The 23,719-nt window shown below is 37.3% G+C and overlaps 1 protein-coding gene across 9 annotated transcripts in view; it reads right to left on the bottom strand.

The window, feature by feature from the left end:
• zmynd11 (zinc finger MYND-type containing 11) overlaps nt 1–22,246 on the bottom strand; it is a 34,995-nt gene extending 12,749 nt beyond the window's left edge. Inside the window, exons 1-8 of one of the 9 annotated variants that reach the window (XM_023965144.1) lie at nt 22,029–22,246; nt 18,967–19,102; nt 13,816–13,975; nt 9,967–9,990; nt 9,218–9,238; nt 3,980–4,195; nt 2,557–2,634; nt 1,549–1,641 (exon numbers count right to left, since the gene is read on the bottom strand). In XM_023965144.1, coding sequence (XP_023820912.1) covers nt 1,549–1,641; nt 2,557–2,634; nt 3,980–4,195; nt 9,218–9,238; nt 9,967–9,990; nt 13,816–13,975; nt 18,967–19,097 — 723 coding nt within the window. In that variant the 5' untranslated portion in view covers nt 19,098–19,102; nt 22,029–22,246. The remainder of the gene's footprint in view (nt 1–1,548; nt 1,642–2,556; nt 2,635–3,979; nt 4,196–9,217; nt 9,239–9,966; nt 9,991–13,815; nt 13,976–18,966; nt 19,103–22,028) is intronic. The other 8 variants (XM_023965149.1, XM_023965143.1, XM_023965148.1 and 5 more) reach the window with 8 other exon arrangements.
• Nucleotides 22,247–23,719: the final 1,473 nt, after the last annotated feature.

The raw sequence follows: 23,719 nt of genomic DNA, 5'->3' as shown, positions 1-23,719 counted from the left end.
GCGTAGGAAGATGGATGGATGGATGGAAAAAACAAAAAAACAAGCTTTTTAGTATTTAACAAATGAGTAAAAGGAGGATTGAAAGTGAGTTACAACTTAAACCTCCTTCATGTTTTAAATAAGATTGTTTGGAATTTTTATCATCTCTTCACATAGGGTACAATTGGGTTTTAACAACTGATGACTTTAAATTACATGTTGATAAAAACAATGACGTGAGTTTTTAAATCTTCTGAGAAGCACGGATTTTAAGCAACACGTCTCACAGCCAACTCAAAACAGAGGATATCATCCTGGACCAGGTCATTACTTACGACCTGTCTGCTGGTGTGTCTTCTGTTGTTGACTTTGCTATATCTGACCGCTACTGTGGGAACTGAGGAAGCAGTTTGTAACTCCTGAAGTGGCTGCTAGTCTTTTTTTAAAACAAACTCCTGCTCAGATTTTACCCGCATCCTGTGATTTCATAGTTGATCATTTTAACAACAGATTCAGTCTTTCACAGATGCAGTGGCTCCATTCAAGACCAAAACACTGGGAACCATTCCTAAAATGCCATGGAAGACTGATAACATTAAGTGTCTGAGAGAGAACTGCAGGAGAGCAGAGAGGAGATCCAGGAAGACGAAATTAAAAATTCATCAAGAAATTTTGAAAATACATTAATAAATAAAACTCAAAATTTACAATAAGTCAATTAAACAGGCCAGGAGTCTTTACTTTTCAAACTTAATTTTAGGAAATAAAAATAATCCCAAATATATTTTTTAAAACATTTGATATTTTTATTAACAAAGACTTCAACAAGTCCTCTATGCCTTCGTCTAATGCTGCATGTGAAGACTTCGCAGAACACTTCATGGTTCAAATTAATCCCATAAGAGCCAACATCTCATCTGGGCCATTCTCTTGTTTTAACAGATCACCAGCATTGTTTTTACACAAAGGAAACTGGTGAGTTCTGTCCTGGTTGATGCGAAGATACTTGGTAGAGTTGTTCTTAGTTATTCTTAATGCCGCCTTTGATACGGTAGATCACCAGATTTTACTGGATAGACTTGTTTCTATCCAGTGGGCCTCTCATTGAACTACTCCCGTCCAGATCAACACTTTAATTTTAGTATGGATAAATGCTCTTCGAAGAATCCATGAAATAAGTTTTGTGGTTCCCCAAGGGTCAATATTTGGTCCCTTACTGTTTCATTTGTACATGTCTCTTGAGGATGTCATTAGGAGACACTGCGTTGACTTTCACAGCTTTGTTGATGAGGCTCTTTACATCGCTGGGTCTCCTGATTACACCTAAAACCCATGAACACTCTTTCAAATGTATTTTATACATTAAGTCTTGGTAAAACAGAAAGCCAAACCATGACAAAACTGAAGTATTAGTCATGGTTCCTAAAGACGATAAAAGATTATTTTACCCAAGCTTCAGTTTTAAGCGTTCTCACGGTGTGAGAAACTTTGGCATTCTTTTGACCATTATTTTTGCCGTATTATTTGACAAAAATTCAGACGGTAAACATGTCTTAAAGTGAGTCAGACCTCTTGGATGTTGCTGACGTCCAGTGCAGTGTGGATCAGTCTTCTGTACATGGGGTGTTTAGTGTCTTTGCCTTTTTTGTTCAGGTCAACAGCCTGTAATGCAGAGCAAGGAGAGGATTTAATGAGATTTCATAAAGCGGAAATGGGAAGTGATGGAAAAATAAGAACAGGAAAGAGCATAGAGGCTTGCTGATGGCTTCTCACGGCCTTTTAAAAGGACAAGACGAGATGTAACAAAAGAAGAAAAGGGGCATGATTTAATCAAGGTATGAGGCAGAGAGAAGCAGAAAGATGCAAGCAAATGCACTAAGGTGCAACTCAAAAACACTCAAGTTAGGTGTAATCTCAAAAAAGGGGAATATTTTAGCATTATTTGGGAAATTATTTTAATATTTTACAATTTAAAAAAATATTACTTTGAAAGGTTTGTCAATAAGCAACAATTTTAAATTTACTAAAGCGGTTTAGATTCACTTGTTTTTCTACTTTTAGGAGAGAAAAGTAATTTTTAAAAAAGAGACATTTTCTTATATTTTCTGCAGACACACATCACAACAGCAGTGGGAAAGGATGCTGCTTTCCTTTTTGAGGTGTAGTCAACACTACCTACAAACATAATTTTTAAATTTGGAAACATGAAGAGTTTGATAGCGGCTTTGTTTCTTTTCACATGATATAAAAGGGCTTAAAAGCACTAAAATGTGTCAAACTTCACTAAGTACAGTAAGACACAAATTAAAGCACTGGAATGATGAAAAAGACTCATAAAAGACAATCCAGGAGATGAAGAGCTTCAATTATTCAGAGCTCAATTTCTCCACTAGAGATTCTTTCAGAATCTGGGCTTGAGTATTTTTATGCGTTTGCTGCAGTTTCTGGTTAGGTTAGGGAAAATGTTTTCAATAAACAAAACAGATGAAAAGCAGTGTGCGTTTTACTGAAAAGAATTGATAGGGTGCTGTTGAACTTATGGCAAATGAGTATAAAGGAAGGCAAAGTGGTTCTCACCCTCTCCTTCATACGCTGAACAATGAAACGCAGGTATTTAGACATCTCCTGTTTGTTCAGGTTCTTCTTTTTACTCCCCTGCAGGAAAAGGGCCAGGAGAGAGAAAGCCGTGTATGAAAGCAAACACATTTACATACAATTACAATTACAGTGAATGTATTTAACTGTCAAAACAGAGCCACTTGAAAGAAAACATGAAAAATATACAGTAAATAGAGGTTGATGCAAAAGAAAACCAAAACATGAAACGTACAAAAAAAAAATCAAAATTGCTTTTGATTTTTGATTTGCATGGTGGTTTTTTTTATCTTCATCCAAGCTTCCTGTAAAATGATTTTTGTAGAGGCTCAATCCTAGCTTTTACTTTCTAAGACAATTCTACTGAGGTAAAGTTGAGGCAAGCATTGCAATTATGACTCAGAAAACGTGCACAGCGTTCAACTGTAAATGTGTCAAGGATCCTAAGTATGTCTGATAAGACGTTAAAATTTACATGATTAATTATTATTTTTTTAAAAAATTAAAACATGAGAAAATGTGTGTATTTCCTTAATTAATCTAAGAAAACCTAACATACCAGACTGTTTTTAACTCTGGTTAATTTGGAGCAGAAACAAAGAAAGACTATAATCAGATGCATCACAGAAAGAATGCAGAAAATTACAAAAATAAATGTTTTTCTACTTTTTACAATATTATATACTACCTTGTTTTTAATAGATAAATGTGTATTGCAATATTTTTTTTTTTATTAGAATGATCCTGAGCTAGAATTTCCCAGGTAACACTAAGGTGCTCATCATTTTTGTTGCACCGCTAAAATTGGTCGGAGGTGTGAAGGGCTGGAAGATAGTGGGAAAGTGTAAATTTAGAAGGATGATGGGAAATGGGTGTTTTTGAGCATAAAAATAAGTTTTCAGCAGAGAAATGTGGGATTTAGAAAATATAGGACATAAGGGAGGAATATTTTCACCTGGGAGCTCAAAAATACTGTTATGGCTTTAAAAATGCTTCACATAACAATGCAGAGTAAAGGCTTCCATAACTGGTCATTATAGTGAAATAAAATCTATTTATTCATAAAAAGTAGAATAATAATTAGCCTGTTGGGTATTTTATTGTTTTAAGATAAAGGAATAAAAAATAAATAAATAAAAGATTCAACCTATTTTTTATTAACGGCTTTTTAAACCGTCGTACTTCATATTCCATGGATTATTCATCAACTGATTTCAGTCTGAAAAGTTAAATTAAGAGGATGAGTTTGACAAGTGCATGCAACAGAAAAACAAGTGTGGAGAAAACAAGTCTTTCTTTCTGCCTCATTGGTTTCTCTGGTGTTCACACAACCGGTTTATATATTGAGACTGAAATACAAACAAAATCGTATAATAATGCATTGTTATTGTGGATGTTATCCTACTTGTTGCAGCCCTAAAGGAGGTGTAGGTGAACATTTGAAGGCGTGAGCCCCCACCCTGCAGACGGTGCACTGCCAGTGGGATCCTCCGTCTCTGGGCTTGAACTCCTCTGAGAGACACTTCAGGTGGTAAACCCGGAAGCAGTTGTCACATGGCAGGACGTCGCCTGGTAGGTGACACTGAAAGCAGTACCAGTCATGGCTCTCCGCCTCCCAATCCTGCAGGGGGGACACAGCAGAGCACAAGTCTGGGTGACCCCCCCCTCCAACCCGCCAACCTTAGCAGGGGAGGAAACAACTTCCTGTACCCTGAACTCAGCCTGGCTCTCAGATTTGTGACAGGACTGCACTCCTTGAAGGGAACTAGGAACTGTCCCAGACTAAAACAAACCAGAATCAATCATCTGGGACGCACAAACTTTTTAGGGTGTGCTCTGCTTAATTGAATATTTTTAACATTGACTGTATACAAAAACTGGACTGACAGTGTGACATCATCCATAGAAAATAGCCTACTTCTACCTCCAACCAAAAGAGGTCAATTCAGTCGCCATTTTTTGCAGTATGGAACATCGCTATATTAGAACTAGAAAATTGTCAGTAGGGTGTGATTGGTCTGAGTCAGAACAGCCAACATTTCTATGGCAACCACTTAGAAGTGACCTTGTTGGAAGTCCATACCCTTACCACTAGAAAGTCTTGAACGTTCAACCAGAGACAACATACTTTTATCAGGGCATCTGATTGGTCAGTTTCTAACTTGAATAACTTGCCCTACAGATAAATTCAGTCAGTCCAGTTCTCAAAAACAGTCAATTGTTTTTAATCAGTGGGAGGCTTTTGTATTTAATTTCAACATATTTACTTTAGAAACAAGATTTATTATTTAGAGGAAACCAGACAATGGTTTGTGTGGTTCTGTTTGACCTTAGAGATCGAACCCAAACAGTTCTTTGTTTGGTAAAGATCAGAACTCAGCACATGCTCAGATCTCAGAGTCCTGTGTTAACGGACAGATTTACCACAACGTTTTGTCTTCGCACACACACATGCAGATTCCTCACTGGGAATGTATCTGCATGTCAGCTTGTCAACAGTCCAACTCCTCCTACTCGCAGTCTGGAGTCCAGAAAAGAGAGGAGTTGTGACCACCTGGAGCTCGGTGAAGGCACAATCATACACTATCCTGATTTCTACGACTACTCTAGTCTCCATCTGTTAACAACCGCTGCACATCATTCAGGAGGTTTGTCTGATGGTCTTTTTAATAAAGAAAAAGGGAGTCCAACATGACATTCCTGTTGCAGGTATCCATGCAACACCCAAGAAAACTGAAAGGTACTTTTTAAAAATGCTTCAAGTGTGAGTGATGTTACCACACCATTGCCTTTCTTCTTTATTCTGCAGGGTTTGGCCTCTAAGGTCGTTCGGGAGTTTTAATTAGGGATGTCCTGATCAGGCTTTTTTTTTGGCCTGATCTCATTCCAAGTCATTGGATTTCGAGTGGCTACCAATACTGAGTCTTGATCCGATACTTTTGTAACACATTTCACTTTGTTGTAGCATGAATGGTTATTCACGACTAGCTGATATCATTAGAACCATTTACTAGTTGTTTTTTTCAAATAGAGATTATGGAATTATTTTTTTAACCTCTTAAGACACGACATTTTTGTTTTTTGTTACAACAGTAGTTAATTTAATTAACTGAAGCTCTGTCAGAGAAATAAAAAAGGCATATCAAAGAAGAGCTCAGGTCTTAAGGGGTTAAATCACAGAGCAGCTAGAGTTGGCAGCCTCTGTGCAGTTGTCTCTTTGTTGGCAGTAGAAGAACGGCGTTTTCCTTAAAAAGATACATAAACCCGACCTTTTTCTATTCAAATGCCTTTGAAGGTTATTGTTTGCCATAAGACATAAAAATAGAGAAACTTGCTGTCAGTTCCAAACAATTATTTAAAGGGTTAATGATCCTGGAAGTCTGAATCTGTGAACATCTCACTGGCTTGACTGAAGTGTTTCTGCGTGCCTCCTGCTTGAACTGATGAAATTCTGCTGGTTTTCAGCAATAAAATGTTGTGATCTGTTCATGACAGGCAGACTTCTAGGGGAGTATTTATCCAAAACAATAAGCTTGAAATATAAAGCACTGACCATAATAGGAATATATTTAATGTCTGATCACTGATTGGGAGACGACATTAGACTGCGGTTGAGTCATCAACCACATGATCAACCTGATTTCTATTCACGTGATCAGATCGGGACATCCCTAATTTCAATAGCGTGACATCCGCTTGCAAAGAGTTTTTCTCTTCAGAGTGCAGCAGTCGCTTACCACAAAGCAGCACTTGAAAACACAAAGATGGTCTTTGTGCTCGGCTGAAGGTCAAGAGCTGCTCCTGTGTTTTGGCCCATCGCACAAGTGGCTTACTTCAAAAAGCTGGAGCTCTGAGCCGAGGACACACGATCTACGGCTCAAGTGATCGCAGCCGAGCCATGGGAACATTTGACCCAAACATAGTAGATAGAAGTTGTTTGGGTACCAATTTCAACCTCTACGTTGTAGAAATAAAAAGTCGGGGCATGCTACAGGGGCCAAACAGTTCAAGCAGCATCTATTCTTGTCGCAATACAAAAATAGAAATTTGTTTTTCTGCTTTTTCCTTCTAAAATAAAACTAATCCTTCTTTGATTTCTCCCAATTTTTCTCATGAGGTTAGAGCACAACGGCACCAAATGAATTTAATACAGATGTAAAGGACACATACGTATTCTACCAAGTTGTATCAATTACTATTAGATGAAGGCAAACCACTTTGAGGAATGTGTGTTTTGTGCACTAACACTAAGCATGACCCTTTTTAAATAAAACCTGAAAAAATAACGCTTTTTTTTCACTACAAGGACCAAAAATGCGGGTTTTAATGTTTGCAGTATTTACTTAAAAATCTTTTGTTTTTATCCCTTAAAATAAAAATAAAAAAGTATCTATCAAAAGTCATTTTCATGTATGGTTTAATATGGCAAATGAATAATAAATATCTAGATTGTATCAATTTATGTTCAGGAATTTGCCTGTATCATTTTGACACAAAGATGGTTCAAACTTTCATATATTGATTTGGGGACTACAGAGGGAGATTAATATTATATGAGAGGGAAAATTGCACCCCCCCATTTAACATCCAAGAAAAGCCACCTCCTCTTTTACGTTCTTAATCTTGAGCAGAGATCCTGTTTCAACCCTCTACAGCATAAGGCGGACAATACACAGCGAAATCTCAGAGTCAACTGTTTGTTTACAATTTTTCAGGGTTGCTTAGATAAGTCAACCTGGTTCAGGAGCCAAACCGCTGGTGGTTTAACACAGACTTCCACTGATTTTCACAGGGGTCACTCTGACTCTGAGGTGAATATGACTCTGATTGATAAATATTTCATCTCAGTCTTTTTTTTTACCTAGAGTCCACTTTTCAATTTCATTATTTCCTTTGTAGATTATAATAACCAAAAAAAGAATATAGAACAAAAAAGTAAATAACTAGATAACCCAGAACTTGTAAAATATGAATCTTGCTTATTTAGTTTAAAATCCTCTGTGCGTGTTCACACAGAAAACAGGATTAATGTTACTTTCATAAGTAACAAAGATGTCTTTATTTCTTATGAAAGATGATGTTTTTGAAATTTGGGTCATTAGAAATTAATTTTATGAGGATGTACAAAGCATTTCACAGCATTTCTATGAAGATGTATTGTTCATGTGATCTCTATGCAGAGCTTTAGGTGAAGATGAAAAAGTAAAATTCAAGAATATATTAAAAGTATGAGAACTAACAGGACCATCATTGATTGCTTCTTGTCAAACAGTGTATGTTTAAAAATCGCAAAATTCTTAAAGAATGATTAAAACTCAAAACCTTTTGGTCTCAATCAAAAGATCAATAAAACAGGTTTCTTCAGATCTCTTAAAGATCTGAAGAAATATATATATATATATATATATATATATATATATATATATATATATATATATATATATATATATATATATATATATATATATATATATATATATAATTTTCTTAAGCATTTCAGATAAATTATATCCATATATATGGTAATATATTCCTTGGCTCGCGCAAAAAAAAAATCTTACATTTTTTTATTAAATTATTTACTTTCCTAAACTCTTTTTACTCTGAAGTAAGACGCCTTCATCTCTGAGGCATCGGCATTCGCTACTTGTGGGTGCTGTCTACGTTTTATGACGTCGACCTAGAGCCGGCCTCGGCAGCATGTCGGCGTTTCACCCACGAATACAAACAACAGCCGAACTTTTGCAAAGATGGGTGTGCATATTGTGCAAATAAAATGAAAGCGTTTTGCCGATCACCGCTAGCTCCACGGAGTAAGTGTGTGTGTGTTGGTCTGGTGTGTGTTGGGGGCGGTGCTGGCAGCACAGACTCCACTGGAGGGGCTGTTCCCCACTTATCCATGTCACAATGTGAGAAAACACTTGTTTTCCTGCATTGGGAGGGGCTGGTGCTCAGAGCGCAGGTTTTAGAGGAATTTGTTTGGGGTTTCTTTTCATTAGGAATTAACATTATAATACACTTACAAGTTCAAAAAAGTGGATTTTTGCATGACGAAGGCCCTTTAATTGGGACTTCATTTTTCCATCCAAACATTCGCATTTATACACATTTACCAACACCAGACTGCATGACCTGCACATGTACAGCACTTTGAAAATATACAAAACACATCTGCTTCAGACAGTCAAAACAAGTTAGTTCTATAAAAAAAAACGTGCATTTGGTACATCAAATTTCATTTTATTTTCATGCACAAGTTTGTAAATGATGTAAAGCTCTTTACAGTAATCCACATTTGATCAGTGATTTATTCTTAACTTCACATAAAAACAGATCTAAATTTAATTATATGGACTTAATCCAATCAGACTTGAAGCAGCTTGTTTTGAATTTCAAGACATCTGGTCCTGTAATTCTTTACATTTAAAATAGGTATGGAAATGTGAGAAGTAAATGCTCCACAGGTTAAGTGAAGGACGCTGCTTCAGCCGACTGGACTGAGTCCAGGCCTGGGGGGCAGGCCTCCTAACAGTGTTACAATGCCTTTCACGTTAGGCCCTCTGAGTGACTGCTAACCTCACAGGACAAGCGGGCTGAGTTTCTGAAATCGGACATAAATCACAACCACACACACCACAATCACCTGGTTTTCCTCCTGCCTCCACTGTTCAGCAAATTCAAGATAATGGGAGGAAATAAGAAAATAAGCATGCCAGATGAAAGTTCAGACCACAGCAGAACACACTCCTAGAACTACAACTATGAAAAAAAGAATATATATAGACTACCAAAAAATACTACATAGGTTTTTGCTACCTACCTGCAGCTATGCTTGAACTGTTATTAATCACATTCAATTATGAAACAGACAAAAATTGTTCTTTAAAAATCAATGGTTTCGCAGGGCTTCTGGATTTAAATGCTGGAGATTAGTTAGATTCGATTTTAAAATCAAGCACAGCTGGAAGCAAGTAGCGAGCACACATTCCCTCAGAATCACTTCTGTAAGAAATTTTGGCCATGTGGAAGCAGTGCCTCGGGAGACTTTCATGAAACTTTTCTCCTCATGACAGCAAGAAGCAGTTAGAAATGCTGATTCCACTGCTGATCTGCAGGCGTGCCCACAACACAGATTCTGGATAGAAACTGGACGTTTTTCTAGCTTTCAGCCTGTGTAATAGGTTCACTTAAAAGGTATAGCAGACCGACTTCAAAGTAAGTGTAGTTTTTGTTGCCTGCTGTTTTGAAAAAGATTCACTCTGTCTCCCAGAATGCACTGCTGGTGGCAGAACTGATTTCTCACAGAATGATGTTAGTCGAGAAGGGTGAGAAGACGAAGGGATCAAACGAAAGAACAGACCCTGGCTCAGAAATGAACAATGCAGTCCTTACCTTGCTTCCCTCTGCTTTCGGCTCCTGTGATTGCAAGTGATTCAGAGAGTAGTGTTTAAAAGACCTGCAGCTAAAAACGCCTGGGCTCCACTGGACACCCCTGTCATAAACTTACATTTTTCTTTACGTGGAAGTTAAAGCAAAGGTTTGAGTGAAGTTTTCCCCTAAATACTACAGTATTTCCCCAAATAAAAGTGTTCCAACTACTTTAAATGTTCGGTGCGACTGGGTTAAAGAGGTGGAAGTGATCAATGGGTTATCAATGCTAAAGGAAGGTCATATTTTTGTGAAAGATTTTTTCTTAACAAGTTTGAAATTGTGCACACAAATACAGTTGACTCTAAATAATGATTTGTTTAGTTAATAATTGAATGTACTTCCAATAAATCATTGATTCATATGTCAAGTTTCCAAATAATTTCCTTTGGTTAGAAAGCTGTCCTCACATTTGGTGATTTAGACTAAAAGAAAGTTGTATAAAAGTAAAAGTTTTGACACAGGTCTAATAGAAAATATGTTTTTCGCATTCAAAAAAAGAATTGCTTAGGGGAAAAAAGAGCCATTTAAAATAACAATATTAATATAAATATTCTATCATTTAACTCAATCTCTCTTGACAATATTACATTGTCAAGTGGAAGTGTGGCTCCATCTAATTTCTGAAACCACTCAAAGAGCCAATGGGATCAGTTTCCCTCAGAAATGAAAGCACAGGGAGCCACGACACTGGGGCTGTTAGAAGAAATTGTTCCGCCGATATATCGCAATAGTTCATATGGCGATACTTGTATTGATTCAAAATGCTGTCAGGATACTTATTTACTTATTCATTTTAATTATTTATGAACGTGATGTTTCCTTTGATCTTTTGTCGATTTCCCACAACCTTGACTAGACATTTCTGTCACACCCACAGTTAAGATGAGTTGGAAACATTTACTTTGATGCAGACTCCTTTCTATTTTTGCTTTTTCTTTAAATCCAGTAAACCTAATAAAGTATATTAATTTTATGGATGACAACTATTTTTCATTAGGAAGCAGCTCTTAGTTTGTTGCGGGTCTGGAATCACAAGCGGAGAGTCTAAACCCCGCCCCCGCCTCTCTACATCTCTGCAGTTCCAAGTTGTTTTCCCCCACGTGCAACCCCCCCTCCAGCGTGTTCTACACATACTGTCATCATAGCAGACAGTTGACAGGATAGTAGGGGCGCCCTGACGTAAATTTTATGAATTTTACAAAGAAATGGGTGGTTTGAGGAAAAAAAACAGGCTCTTTTTTTTGGGTGCCCCCTACGAGATCGCCACTGACTGTCGTTTTAGAAGAACTTTCCATCCCATTACAGACTCTGGTCGGCGTTCGCTCCTCTCTTCCTCCTGCCCGCTTGCACTACCCGACGGTGTTAAAAGCACCATGATAGTTATTTTTCAAAAACACAGAGAGCCGCAGCACAAGGATGAGCATGGGGCTCCGGAGCCGCAGGTTGCTGACCCCTGACCTATTCGAACACAAAATCCAGTCGGAGCGTCGTAGAATATTTTAATGGATCTAACTTCAAGAGAGGAATGGGTGGAATTCATCCATTTTTAAACTCAACACAGCTATATGGGAACCCCATAATGCCTGACAAGTATGTAAAAGCCATTTATTTATGTTTTAAAGCATTAACATTCCTATCCAATATCATAAACAAAACCTCCTTAGAGGAAAAAACAACTGCAAACTTAATAAATTGAGACTGACAAACCGTCTGCTAAAATTAAGCACTTCACGAAACTTTGCTTTTCAAACTAGAATCTTTTAGTCGCTTTACTTCATAAAATTTGTTTTCAAGAACCACTGTCAGAAGTTATTTAAAGCTACATTTTATTTGAGGAAATACATCATAATTACTTTTATATTTGCTTTCACACATGACTAATGATGTTTTGTATTTAATAAAATGTGACAGATCTGCAGGTGGCAGCCCCCTAAATTCAATCAGTTCCACCTACAAATACTTCCCCAGTGATCATTCAAATACAGATGATGAAGATGAACCCAGCAGAATAACAATACAGCCCGTTGCAAGTTAAAGCGTCTGTAAAGAGTCTAGAGTTACAAATGAACATAGAAAACAAAGATTTCAAATGGAGAAAATGAAAAAGACAGGACTGCTTTCATGAGGAGGGAGATCAAAGAAGATGTGTGGTTTCATGGTTGGTGGAACAATTCAAAAGCACTCTGAACATGGCTGAAGTCCTTGACTTAATAAAAAGGACATGTTTTGTCCGCTGTCAGGGGGCCCATTTTCATTAACCCTTTGGAGCCGACGGACGTCTGAGCGCATCCAGCCCAGCGGCTGTGAGATCAGCGGGATAAACCTATGTCTAAGATAGACTTCCAACTTATTTACACATTCTGTAATCAAGATTTTATTGAATGAAAGACGCAAAAATCCAGCTCGCCGCCATTGTGGGAGGCGAGCGGTTCACATTGGAATACAGAGTAGTCAGACACGCCTCCAGCTGAAAGCAGATTCCAGCCGAGAGCATCTGAAATCCAGCTGGATCAAACTGTATTCCAAAAGAACTTTTTCTTTTCCACTCACACAATAAGGAAAATTTGAGAAAAAACATAAAAAAAACGGGATTTCCGGGAAAATGTCTAATGGGCAGCAGTGCATCTTGTGATGTGCCTCAAATGTTCAAGTGAACTGAAACTGTTTACAAATGTGGCACAAAGATCTACGTGAATTTCGCCTGGAATTTTTTTTATGGTATTATCATTCAAAAACATGTAAATTAGTTAGTTGAAAACATTTGTTCTTGATGTTTTTATTAAATTATACCAAAAACTTTCATTCTGTGTTTTAAAATCAGTTTGTTGAATATTTTGGGTGTTTCCACAGCAAAATGAAGCAATTTTTTTCCAAATGGAATTTTATGTTTTTGTATGATTTTATTTGTAGCGTGTGAACACAAGATGGAAAAATGGCTAAATAGAGTTTGTGCCACACAGTGGAGGTTAAATTCAATTTAATTCAATTTTATTTGTATAGCCCAAAATCACAACAACAGTCGTCTCAATGGGCTTTCGTAGCGGTAATTGTAAAGTAAACATAAAATCAAAAGGATCATGAATGCATAGAATTCAATAGAAAAATTCTTAACTCGGCTAACTAAACAGACTAAGCTAAACTGGGCTTCCCTCCCCTTAGACCCTCCTTTGCTGTGGTGATTAAAAGGATTCCAGCTAAGCAAGTAAGTAGTCCATCAAATTGAAAATAGAGTTAAATTCAAAAGAGGACAAAAACTGAGTTTTCGGCCCGAGGTTCCAAAGGGTTACATGACCGCCTCTCCATCATCCTTGAACATGGCAGGCAAAAGAAAAAGTGCAGTGACTGATCGCACTGAGTAACATGACAGATGGAGGCGAAGTCCTTGCAGTATCTGCTGCAGTTGTCGTTACTCATCAGGACAACAGCTCCAACTAGCTGAGAAATATGAGATCTACCAACATGACATGAGACTCTGCAGTAACAGAGGGACTCATTCTCAGTGTTTAAGTCAAGGATGAAAAATTAAACTGTTAATGATTGCACCAGGCTGCACCACAATTTACTTTAATCAAAGACTTCATAAACCATGTTCAGGATTTGTTTGTGTAACTAGACAGAAAATACAATATTTTAAAAAGTGTCTCCTAATGCTCAGAGAGATGAATAATAGCTTTCAAAATGTTGCACAGTGTGAAGACGCATCATCTCACAGCATTTTTGTTTTTCTTATCAGGTACAATGAATCCATAAAGAAAAGAAAATGCAGCCTCGTAGTGTGTTAGGTCGTTGCCGAGTTGTTTCTGGACTTACCATCTCATCCCCGGGCAGCCAGTACCCCTCCTGCTCAATGCCCGCCTTGGAGCCTTTACAGCCCACAGTCAGGGTCTCCACCACCAGGCCGTCCTTCACAGCCAGGCTCAGCTGTCTGGCAGTCTCCTTAGGGTGCATCCCAAATACGCGGCTTAGGTACCTGCAAAGGTAAAAAAAGAAAAAGAAAAAAGTGAATGAGGCAGCCTTGTATTCAAACATAAATATTTTCAATTTATTATTTCACATACTTGTTAAATTCACTCTTTTCTATTACTGGAGCATCATTAACAACAATATTCAAACATTTTCAAAAATTTAGAGCCTGAAGGAAACATTTTGGGAAAGACCCACCATGTCTCCTCTTGTGGCTTTGAGCCAGCACACAGGGAGTCACAGTGGGAAAGGAGGTAACAGTCTCCTGCAGGAGAGGCCCACAGCAGCTACGCTGGATAAACACTCATATCACTTCAAACCAAAAAGATAGAGTTGAGCAGAGACCAGCTCCCAGGACAAAAAGTAAAAAGATCATGAGGAAAAGAAGGATAAAAGCTTACAGATTCCAGAACAATAAAGACAGACTCCTTGGCATTTAAGTTTGATTTAAAATGCTGTTTTTGTGAAAAAGTGAAGCTTTTCAAACAACTTTCTGTCTGTGTTTACAATAGCAGCGCAGAGTATGACACTTTTTGTAAGCGTCTGACCAAAAACATTAAGAAGACGGACAACAAAACTTTAAATTCAAAAGTAAAAGCAGGTCCTTCCCTTTCAAGATAAAACCAGCAGGCTCTTGAGCTTATTTTATTTCATTTTTCTGGCGAGTGTCTCAGAACCTCTAGAACTGCGTTCTTTTCACCTTTTCTGAGCCAAGGTAAACTTTTTTCCTCAACAAAAATCACAATGCACACCAGCAACCAAAAATGTAAAAAACAAAACAAAACAAACTCTGTATTGATTTTACAGTCCCTCCATGATCTTGCGAGCATTTTTTGTAATAATTGAGTCACAAAACTCTTGCAGCTGTTCTTCATAAAAGTTGTAATAACAGTTGCAATAGTTTTACTGGTAGTTGTTTTTACCTCTAGTTTTATTCAAATACAATTTTAATTAACTAATAAAAACAATAATGATATTCTTTCTAAACAGTGATTTTTTTTATATTTGTGGGGAGAAAAGTGTAGTTTGTGAACAAATATTTATAATCACAGCATGCTTGATAAATCTTACACAAAAAAGACCAACATATTATTCATGTTTATAGGATCATTTGAACCTTTAAACATTACAACAAACCTTGAAACAGAAATAAACTGTTTATCTTCGATTTTATCAAGAATATTTACAAACTGAACAGACTGTTCGATATTTGCGTTTGTTGTGATAGCCAACAGCTGTGCCGATGCTGTCACATTACAATGAATCATGGGAGATGTAGTACAAAAACACTGACACTAAAGCCAGTCAGATCTGTGTTTAAGTTTCCTCGTTTTATGCACTTTTTACACGTTCCGACACCGGATCCCGCAAGATGCTACACTGCTAAACACAACCTTTAGCTGTCCTTTTTGTTGGAACTGAGACTTTGTGAGTTGTCGGGATAAGGAAGTGGGGTCATTAACCACATCTGATTGGCTAGACAGATTATGTATTGATAAAACCTCCAAGAATGATTGGTGGAGACAGATTAAGGGGTCGGACTTTTCCAAAAAGCGAGTGATTGGCTTAAGTTTTGTTTGATCATTCCGATTAAAGTGTCTAGAACAAAAATCCAATAAACTCAAAGAAAAAAGTATTTTGTGATCTTTACTATTCCTAAGTACTCAGTGAAATACCTGGTCCTGTTTGGATGAACAGAGAGCTGATGTTCCGGCAATGGTACATGTTTTTTACACTAAAGAAAATGAACCATTTCTCACAGCTCACCCCACTGTCTCTTACACTGGTTGAAAAACACTGGTCTAGAGGTCACACACAAATTTGAATAGTCAGAGGTAACAAGTGCAAGCAAAAAATTATACATTTAAATTGTATAAAACTAGAGTTTAAAACAACAGCTAGTTCTTTATGGTAGTTCTATCAGGCTGAGAACAATGGGGAAGAAAAAACATTCAGGTGTGGGAACAAAGAAAAAGTTGCAACGTTTTATGTTTTATTCTAACTAATTACAGTCAATTCAACATTTGCTACGTCAACATTTGTTAATCAATCTGGAATTCCACTCATTTCTTTGTCTGGTGTGCCTTTGTTGTACTGTCTCATCCCCATTTGCTTTTAAACTATGAAGAAACAAATTGAAGGAACACTGTTTTTCTGGCCAATAACCGATCTGTTGATGTGAGATTGCCCTCGAGCCCAGAGGCTGGTTAATGTTTCACCTGAGCCGCGCCGCAGTCGTCACCCTTCCCCTTTGCAGCCACAAAGCCTCTGCGTGACATCAAGCTACAGAGGAATTAAACGGGGAGGAGGCTGTGAGGGAGAGCCGCTGCTATCCGTTGCATGCCACTGCACAGCGTTGCCATGACAACAGTCTATCACCGCCCAATTTGCCGAGCAGCCAGCTCCCAAGGTGCTCGCCAACTTGCTGAAAGGAACGTGCCAAGTGTTTCATTGAGCCTGTGCTCAATTCACCGACCGTGAGGATCGGGTTGTAAACAAAGTCGCTGCAGAGAATTTATAAGGCGTGAACAATACGACACAATCGTGACGAATAGAAGTTTATTCCTGCTGCAAATTCGAGGCACGTGTCTTTACAGATGGGTGGGGCGCTGCAGAGCCCACCCTCTGCAGATGCCTAATTTCATCACAAGAATGGAAACGAGTGAAAAACATTTGGCAACTGTCAGAACTGAACTGCTGTCAATCTGATCACTGATCCACATCCGCGTTGACACACAATCAGACTTAACTAAAGATGCAACACTTAGTCGCTGAAGCTGTCTTCAGTATGAAGGTAGTAAAACTCTGTAACTCTGTAAAATGACAGTTTGCCATTTGATTGTAATTTTAAAGCTATATTTTGAATAAACGTAAAGTCCCACTCCGATCATCTCTCCATCTCTTGTAAAAGCGTTCCCTGAGGTCCTTTCATTACATTCATACTGTTTTTAGTTCAAATCAAAAACCCTGCCTCATTTTCTAGACATAGTTATGCAGAGCAGCAGAAGTTAATTAGAATTGGCCTCCATGAGCTGTGGCCATGACCGTTAGCTCATGGTAAGCCCGCCCCCACATCCAGTCATCCATTTGTTTACACTCTCTTCTGCTAGCTTACAGCACCTCGCACCTCCAATCTAACATTAGCGGTGCAACAAAAATGCAGACTGTTTTGGTTGATCGTGTGTGTAGTTAACACACATTTGGAAAACAAGATCAAAAGTCATTTTCAACCAGGAGATGATTCACGAAGACCGTTTTAAGAATTTATTGCAGATCTTAAGAGGTGAAGAACCGTCTCAATACAGAACGAAAGCTCACACCCGTGGGATGTTTTAAATATTAGAATTTATATGGAATTGAAATTGCATATAAATTTTTATCCGTTTCACTGTTTATTGTATTTATATTGACGTGATCTAAACTCAATAAAGTTTAAAAACTCAAAGTAAAAAAAAAGTGTAAAATTGGAGAAAAATATTGGAGCTATTCCGCCGGATAGTTTTGTGCCAGACGCCAGCTCAGACGAGGAAATCAAAGACGTGCATAGATCTATATGCATACAAGTGGATGCGTAAGAATGGAGCAGAGCAGCAACTTAAAGTCACATTAGCTGTCACGCAGCTAAGTGTGTGACATTTGTTCTCCACATTTGACCCATCCCTTGGGGGAGCAGTGAGCTGCAGACACAGTTGCGCTCGGGAACCACTTGGTGGTTTATCCCCCAAATCCAACCCCTTAGTGCTGAGAGTAAAGCAGAGAAGCATTGGGTCCCATTTTTAGAGTCTGGTCAGGGTGAACACTATCACAAGGCCACTGAGCTTGTGGCCTGCTGATTGTAGTTTCTACGTCACAGCTACAAGCTCTTCCCAACAGCGTTTTTTTTTGTCTACTCTTCATTCACAATGGTTACAATAAAGTCATACACGGCTTAATTATCTTTATACATGTCTTCCACAAGAATGTGTTAAAAACACCAAAAATGGGATCTTTATAGGAGTGGGTCTTTAATTATACCCTGAACCTCTAAACTTGGAGGGAAAGCAATTTCCAGAGGAGAGTTGGGGAAAAGTCCATTATCTGCTTCTGAAAAGTTAAAAAAAAAAACACATGTACACAAAGAAATTGAAATGTGCTTTTCCTTGCCAAAACGACTGATAGAAGAAAAAAAGGAAAGACTTTTCTGGTTAGAATAGTTTACAAAAATAAGAAAATTGACAAGAGATTTGAACAAACTCGTAAAATGAATTGAAAGTTCTCAAATATGGATTTGAGAAGTAAGAATCTTAAATGACAATGAGCTTAAACACCAAACTGATCTATTTTTTCTGCAATTAAATCAAATTTGATTGCTGCTATGTTCTCTGCAGCCCTTCAGGCCTCCAATATATTTAACACAAGCATCAGCAAATATTAAATTGAAATTGGATCCCGCACAGGAGGAGGCCTCTAATTTTAACATAAGCATGTTTACAAGCTGATTCTGCTGGAGGTGTCACTGGTGTGAAGAAAGAAACATTTTAAAGATGTTGCTTTGACAAATCAAGCATGTTTTTTTTGTTGTTGTGGTAGTTTTATAAATCATTTGGTCACTAATGAAGTGCCTGGGAGTTTTTCCAAGGTTGTGCGGCTCTGCAAACTTGTGTTATCTTGTGTAACAAACACAGCTGGGAAATGACTGAGCTAACCCACCACATCCACACAAACCCAAATCAAATGATGCTGCTTCTTCCCACAGCTTTTCCTCATGCTGCCTTACTGCTTTGCAACACTTTCAGGTTTCAAGTGAATACTTCCAAACTCAAAATTGTCCAGAGATTCCAGCTTTTAAGGCATGGAATACGGTTTGCTGAAGTTTAAACTTCATCTGCTGATTGTCAACATTAGATCAGTTTTTAAAACATTTAAGATAAAATCTAACACTCAACAGAAAATTGATGTTTTTCTGCACTTAATTAGGTAAATATACAAGGAATGTCACCAAATCTACAGTGAACTTACTTTGAGATTCTGTCCATGTTTGCAATTTGTTTCTGGTTGCGAATGACCTCAATGGCGGCCCACACGTACTGAACCACTTTGGGATCCGCTTGCCTCTTCTTCACAACCCGGGACATAATTTCTTTATTCATCTTACCTGCAAAAAAAAAAAAAAAATAGGAAAATGAATCCAAACTCATGTTTCTGTAGCATTATTGCTTACAAAAACTAATGTGATAAATAAAAATGGTAATAGAAATTAGAAAGGTTTTTTTGTTTCTTTTGTTTACAGTATTCCCTCTATTTCTTTTAATTTCCCAGGACAGAAATCAACAAATAAAATATGTTTTGTTATACATTTGGTCAGGTTAGTATTTTGTAGTCTAACAACTGACTGTAGACATGTTTCATGCTCACATTTAGCTGTTTGCACATTTTTAAAAAAGGCTTAGTTTTCAAAATCGAATGACCGTCAACTGTTTTTGTCATGTGAAGGGATAAAAGTAAAACACTATAAAGCATAAAGAGAAGAACGATTGATAGTATGGCTTCTTTGTAACTTAATTCATATAAAAACCCAACACAGTTTCCATTTCAAAATAAACCTAGACAAACATGGTGTTGAAATTTAGGGAATTTAGCAAATTTGGTATCCATAAAGCAAGTCTTACTGGGTTCCTGTTTAAATTGCAAAAGATACTGAAATATCCCAAAGTTAAAGTATTAAAACCCAAGCCTGGAACCCAGTTACAATAATAAGGGAAATATTTGGGAATGAAATGCGAGAGGATGAAGAATATTTTAAGGCATATTATCACCATATTTATAGATTGTTTTTATCACTCACTGAAATTATACCCAAGCTAGTTTTAATCAAATTTTACAAAAAAAAATGCAAATGTCTAAACATATTTATTTTCCATTGCTTATGAAAAGCTAAATTCTAAACTATCTACTTTTATTTGTCTTCAACTATGTTTTAACCAGCACACCTCCTAAAAATGGACATGAAAGAAGCACTCTGACGAGAAACCAAAGTGTTGAAGACCTTCTAGAAGCTTTGAATAAACCCCCTCTGACTGCTATTGATGCCCTGCCTGGTCTCCCACAAATAGCTTAAGAAATTCTAATCCAATTAGATGCAGTCCTCCTCCAAACCATCTGTGAAACTTAAGATGTCACTTCCATAAAAAACAGGAAAAAGCCAACCAAAAAACACGTAGACGGGATTCAAATATTCATTTTGTGGAACATGAAGCTCTGACAGATGTCAAGCATATTTCTGTATCAATACTTTTTAACTTGGCATGATTTAAGAAACTGTATACCGTACCAGGAGGAATTAGCAAACCACTTCTTATCGAGACATGCAAAAATGTTAAAATAAAATAATCACTGTGTTTACAAAATCTAAAAAAAAGTTTACTTTCCTTATCTCCTCAAATATAGACTTTTTGTTCATGCTTCAATTTTCAAGGCTAAATTAACACATAAGACATAACAAGTTTTAGTGGTAAAACAGAAGCTAAGATAACATCTGACTGACTTTGACACAACATGTTAGGATAAATATAAATGTTAAATGAAATAAAGCAGGTGAGATCACCAACAACGGTGTGCAAGTTTCTTTTCCCTCAAAAGGAAGTCAAGATCCAGTGAATTCTGTGATTATAAACAATCTATAATACCAAAAGAATACTTCATATTTCTTTAACCATCTGTTTCCACAGCAACTGCATACTGCAGAGCAGAAATGAGTCCCTCTGCTTAACGGCTTAACATAAAAAAATTGTCAATGCACAAAGAAGACACATTTTAAGATCATTTACCTTTGCTCAAAATAAATAATATTCCCTTTCAAACATCAACATAGTCAGAAATTATGATAAAACCTCGTTTAAAAGAAACTCAACTGGTGTATTCTCTCATTGTACTACCCTGTTTTGACTTTTCACTATAAAAACTGCAACATCAAATGCAATCTTTAAAGGTTTATTAACAATTTAAAAGAAAAGGTTTAAGTGAAGATCTAAATTATGGGAATAAACCGCAAAACTACAGAAATAGGGCGTTTAAATGAGTGAACAGAGGGGATAACCTGCTAAAATAGTTTTAAAAAGATGGAAATGTTGCCTGATATGTTAAATTAATCTGTGGCAGTATGTCTATTGTCACAAATGTTGGAAAACCGTGTACACAATGCGAAATGAGTTGTCTCAAAAAGCCTCCACGTGATGACAGGTGGACCACACCAGTGAGTCTGCAAGGCGGGAGACGCCACCAGCACCAACCAGGGGGTTGTGGCTAGTTTGGTGGACAAAGAAACGACATTTTCCTACATCTGATCTCAAACGAACAATTTTTATTTAAGGAAAGCAGCGATGTGAACCCTGAAAGCCACTCGGGTTAAGCGATTTTAGCTCCAGTCATTTTTCAACTTTAACCCTTAAGGACTGACACCAAAAGTAATGCCAAGCGGCGCACACTAGATACATAAACCAGGGTTGGAAGGTTTGTTATAAAACTTACTTTCAGGACCTAAGAAAAATATAAGATGAAGTACAGCTTAATCTTTCACAACAAAGACTCAGCAGAGGAGGCCACAGGGCTGCCTGGTACTAGCTTAGTGTAGCTATTAGCAGCAGCGCTAACGTTTCAAGCCAAAAACAAAGAAATGCAACATAGTGTTTTAAAATATGATCAAGTATGACTTAAATCGATTTGCCCTTTTATACTACTCAAATGTTTGCACAAAATGTGTTTAGTTGTGATCGTTATTTCCACTTAGGTAATTAAGTTACGTAGCGAAGCTAGCGTGAAGCTAGCTTCTGTATGCCACTAAATAGATAAATTTGCATTTATGGAGGAAAATGGCTAACATAAAAAGTATTTAAAACTATCTTACGCTGTCAATAAAACAGAAACTAGTTATATATAAAGACATGTCAGTTTTGGAAGGCGCCATGTTCACTATCATCCATCACGAGATTGGAGCAGGATTCGCGGCTAAGCTAACGGTGCTAGCACCCGCAGTGTTGTCATTGAGCCCGAGCCATTTTTCACGAGAATAAGCCCAAACTCACCTCCGCCTTGGCGGCACTGGCACACGGCGCTGCAGAAAATCCGCAAAGGAACAGACACCAGGCAGCTTACATTAGTAATTCTCGAGCCGAAGCTTCGGGCGGGGATTTGTGTCCCAGCTTGCCGCCGGACAGCAGAGGTGGGGAAAGAGGTAAACACAGACGGAGCCGAGGGGCAGCAGGTGAACCGAGCGGGGAGCTCTAGTGGTGGAATCCGGCACGTCGCACCTCCCGGCCGACACGTTAAAGGGACGGTGCCCCTGTTTTAGAGGTTCAGAACATTATGGAAAGGAGAAAAACAAACACATAAAGAAAACACTTTTTTTTGGAAATGCACATAAGTAAAATAAGCCTTACATAAAAATAATTAAAGTGAAGTAAAACTAGAAATCAAAACAAAAAAAGTTGGCAACTCTCTTGGTAAAGTATCAAAGCACCTGGCAACATATGAAAAAACACAAAAAACATTTAAAAAAAAACCCACCTAAAGCCTATTTAATTAATCTTAGCCTAAATCGTGTGATACAGTCTAAAAAAACTTTAATAATAAAAAAAAGACGTTCATATTTACTAATTATTAGATATTGCGATAAAATTCTGAATTGTTCCTACCCACCACTGTTGAAACTGAACTAGTTTGTGGCATCATGTCTAATATATAAATATCAAACTTCACTTAGTCTTTAAGCTATATTTCAGTATTTTAATTGTTTTAATGTCTGGGCATCTAAACTAAGTTTTAGTCAAAAAAGAAAAGTTATAAAAGCATTTGTTTTTGCCAGTTAAAAAAATAAACATATTGAGAATGAGAGAACAAGCTTAAAAGGCTAATTTTAATTTAGATTAGGTTATAGTGCAGTATAGAATCCTTATTGTATCCCATTTATTCATTTTACTATCAGACTTACTGTCAAAAGAAAAAAATTATGGCAGTCAAAAAAAACTGCATATGCAGAAATACTGGATTGAACATAAGAAAATATATTAGAAAACAGATTTCTACTAAAATGTTGAGGTTGTAAGGAAAATACGTAGTTTGTTTGTTTTTGCGCCTCTGCACAAACTATCACGGTTTACTCAGCTAATGATGGGTGGTGGTTAGTGACATAATTGTAAAAGTTTTTTTATTTGCCTGAGTCTTCTATAACATGAGCTTTAGCATGTTGAGTTGTGATTTAAATAAACCATAGAACAATGCCTGTTTGTTCTTTTTGTCTCTTCTTGAACCGTGATGGACAGTAATCATGTCCAGAGCTCACACCTCTTCTCACCCAGTAACAGCAGGTATCAGCCCTGCATTCCTGTTAATGGCTTATTGTTGTTTTCTGTGTGGGGGATCATGTGACATTGTTCCCAATTGTTCAGAAGGACTGCAGATTCCAGGTGCTTTGGGTGGTTATTTTACATGACAAAAGCTTTAGATTAAGACTACAGGGTTTGGGTTTCGTGAATGCTGGGGATATAGACAAACTTTTTACTCTACTTTTTACTGAAAAAAAGTTGTCTTGGGGCTGAAGTATTTTCTTGCTTGGTTAAATTAAATAAGAACATATTCCAGCTAGAAAGAAAAAGAACTATCCCAAATTTGTCTTTGTAATAAGACCTAAATCAGATATTCACTCATTCTGTTAAATACAGTAACTTCAAACTGAAATGGAGCTTTTTCAGAGCATCTTTGGAGGATAAACTAAACA

Source organism: Oryzias latipes, chromosome 17 (assembly GCF_002234675.1).
Source record: "Oryzias latipes chromosome 17, ASM223467v1".
NCBI classification, from domain to species: Eukaryota; Metazoa; Chordata; class Actinopteri; order Beloniformes; family Adrianichthyidae; genus Oryzias; species Oryzias latipes.
Note: the sequence above shows the minus strand (reverse complement) of the source record. Positions and strands in the feature narration are given on the sequence as shown.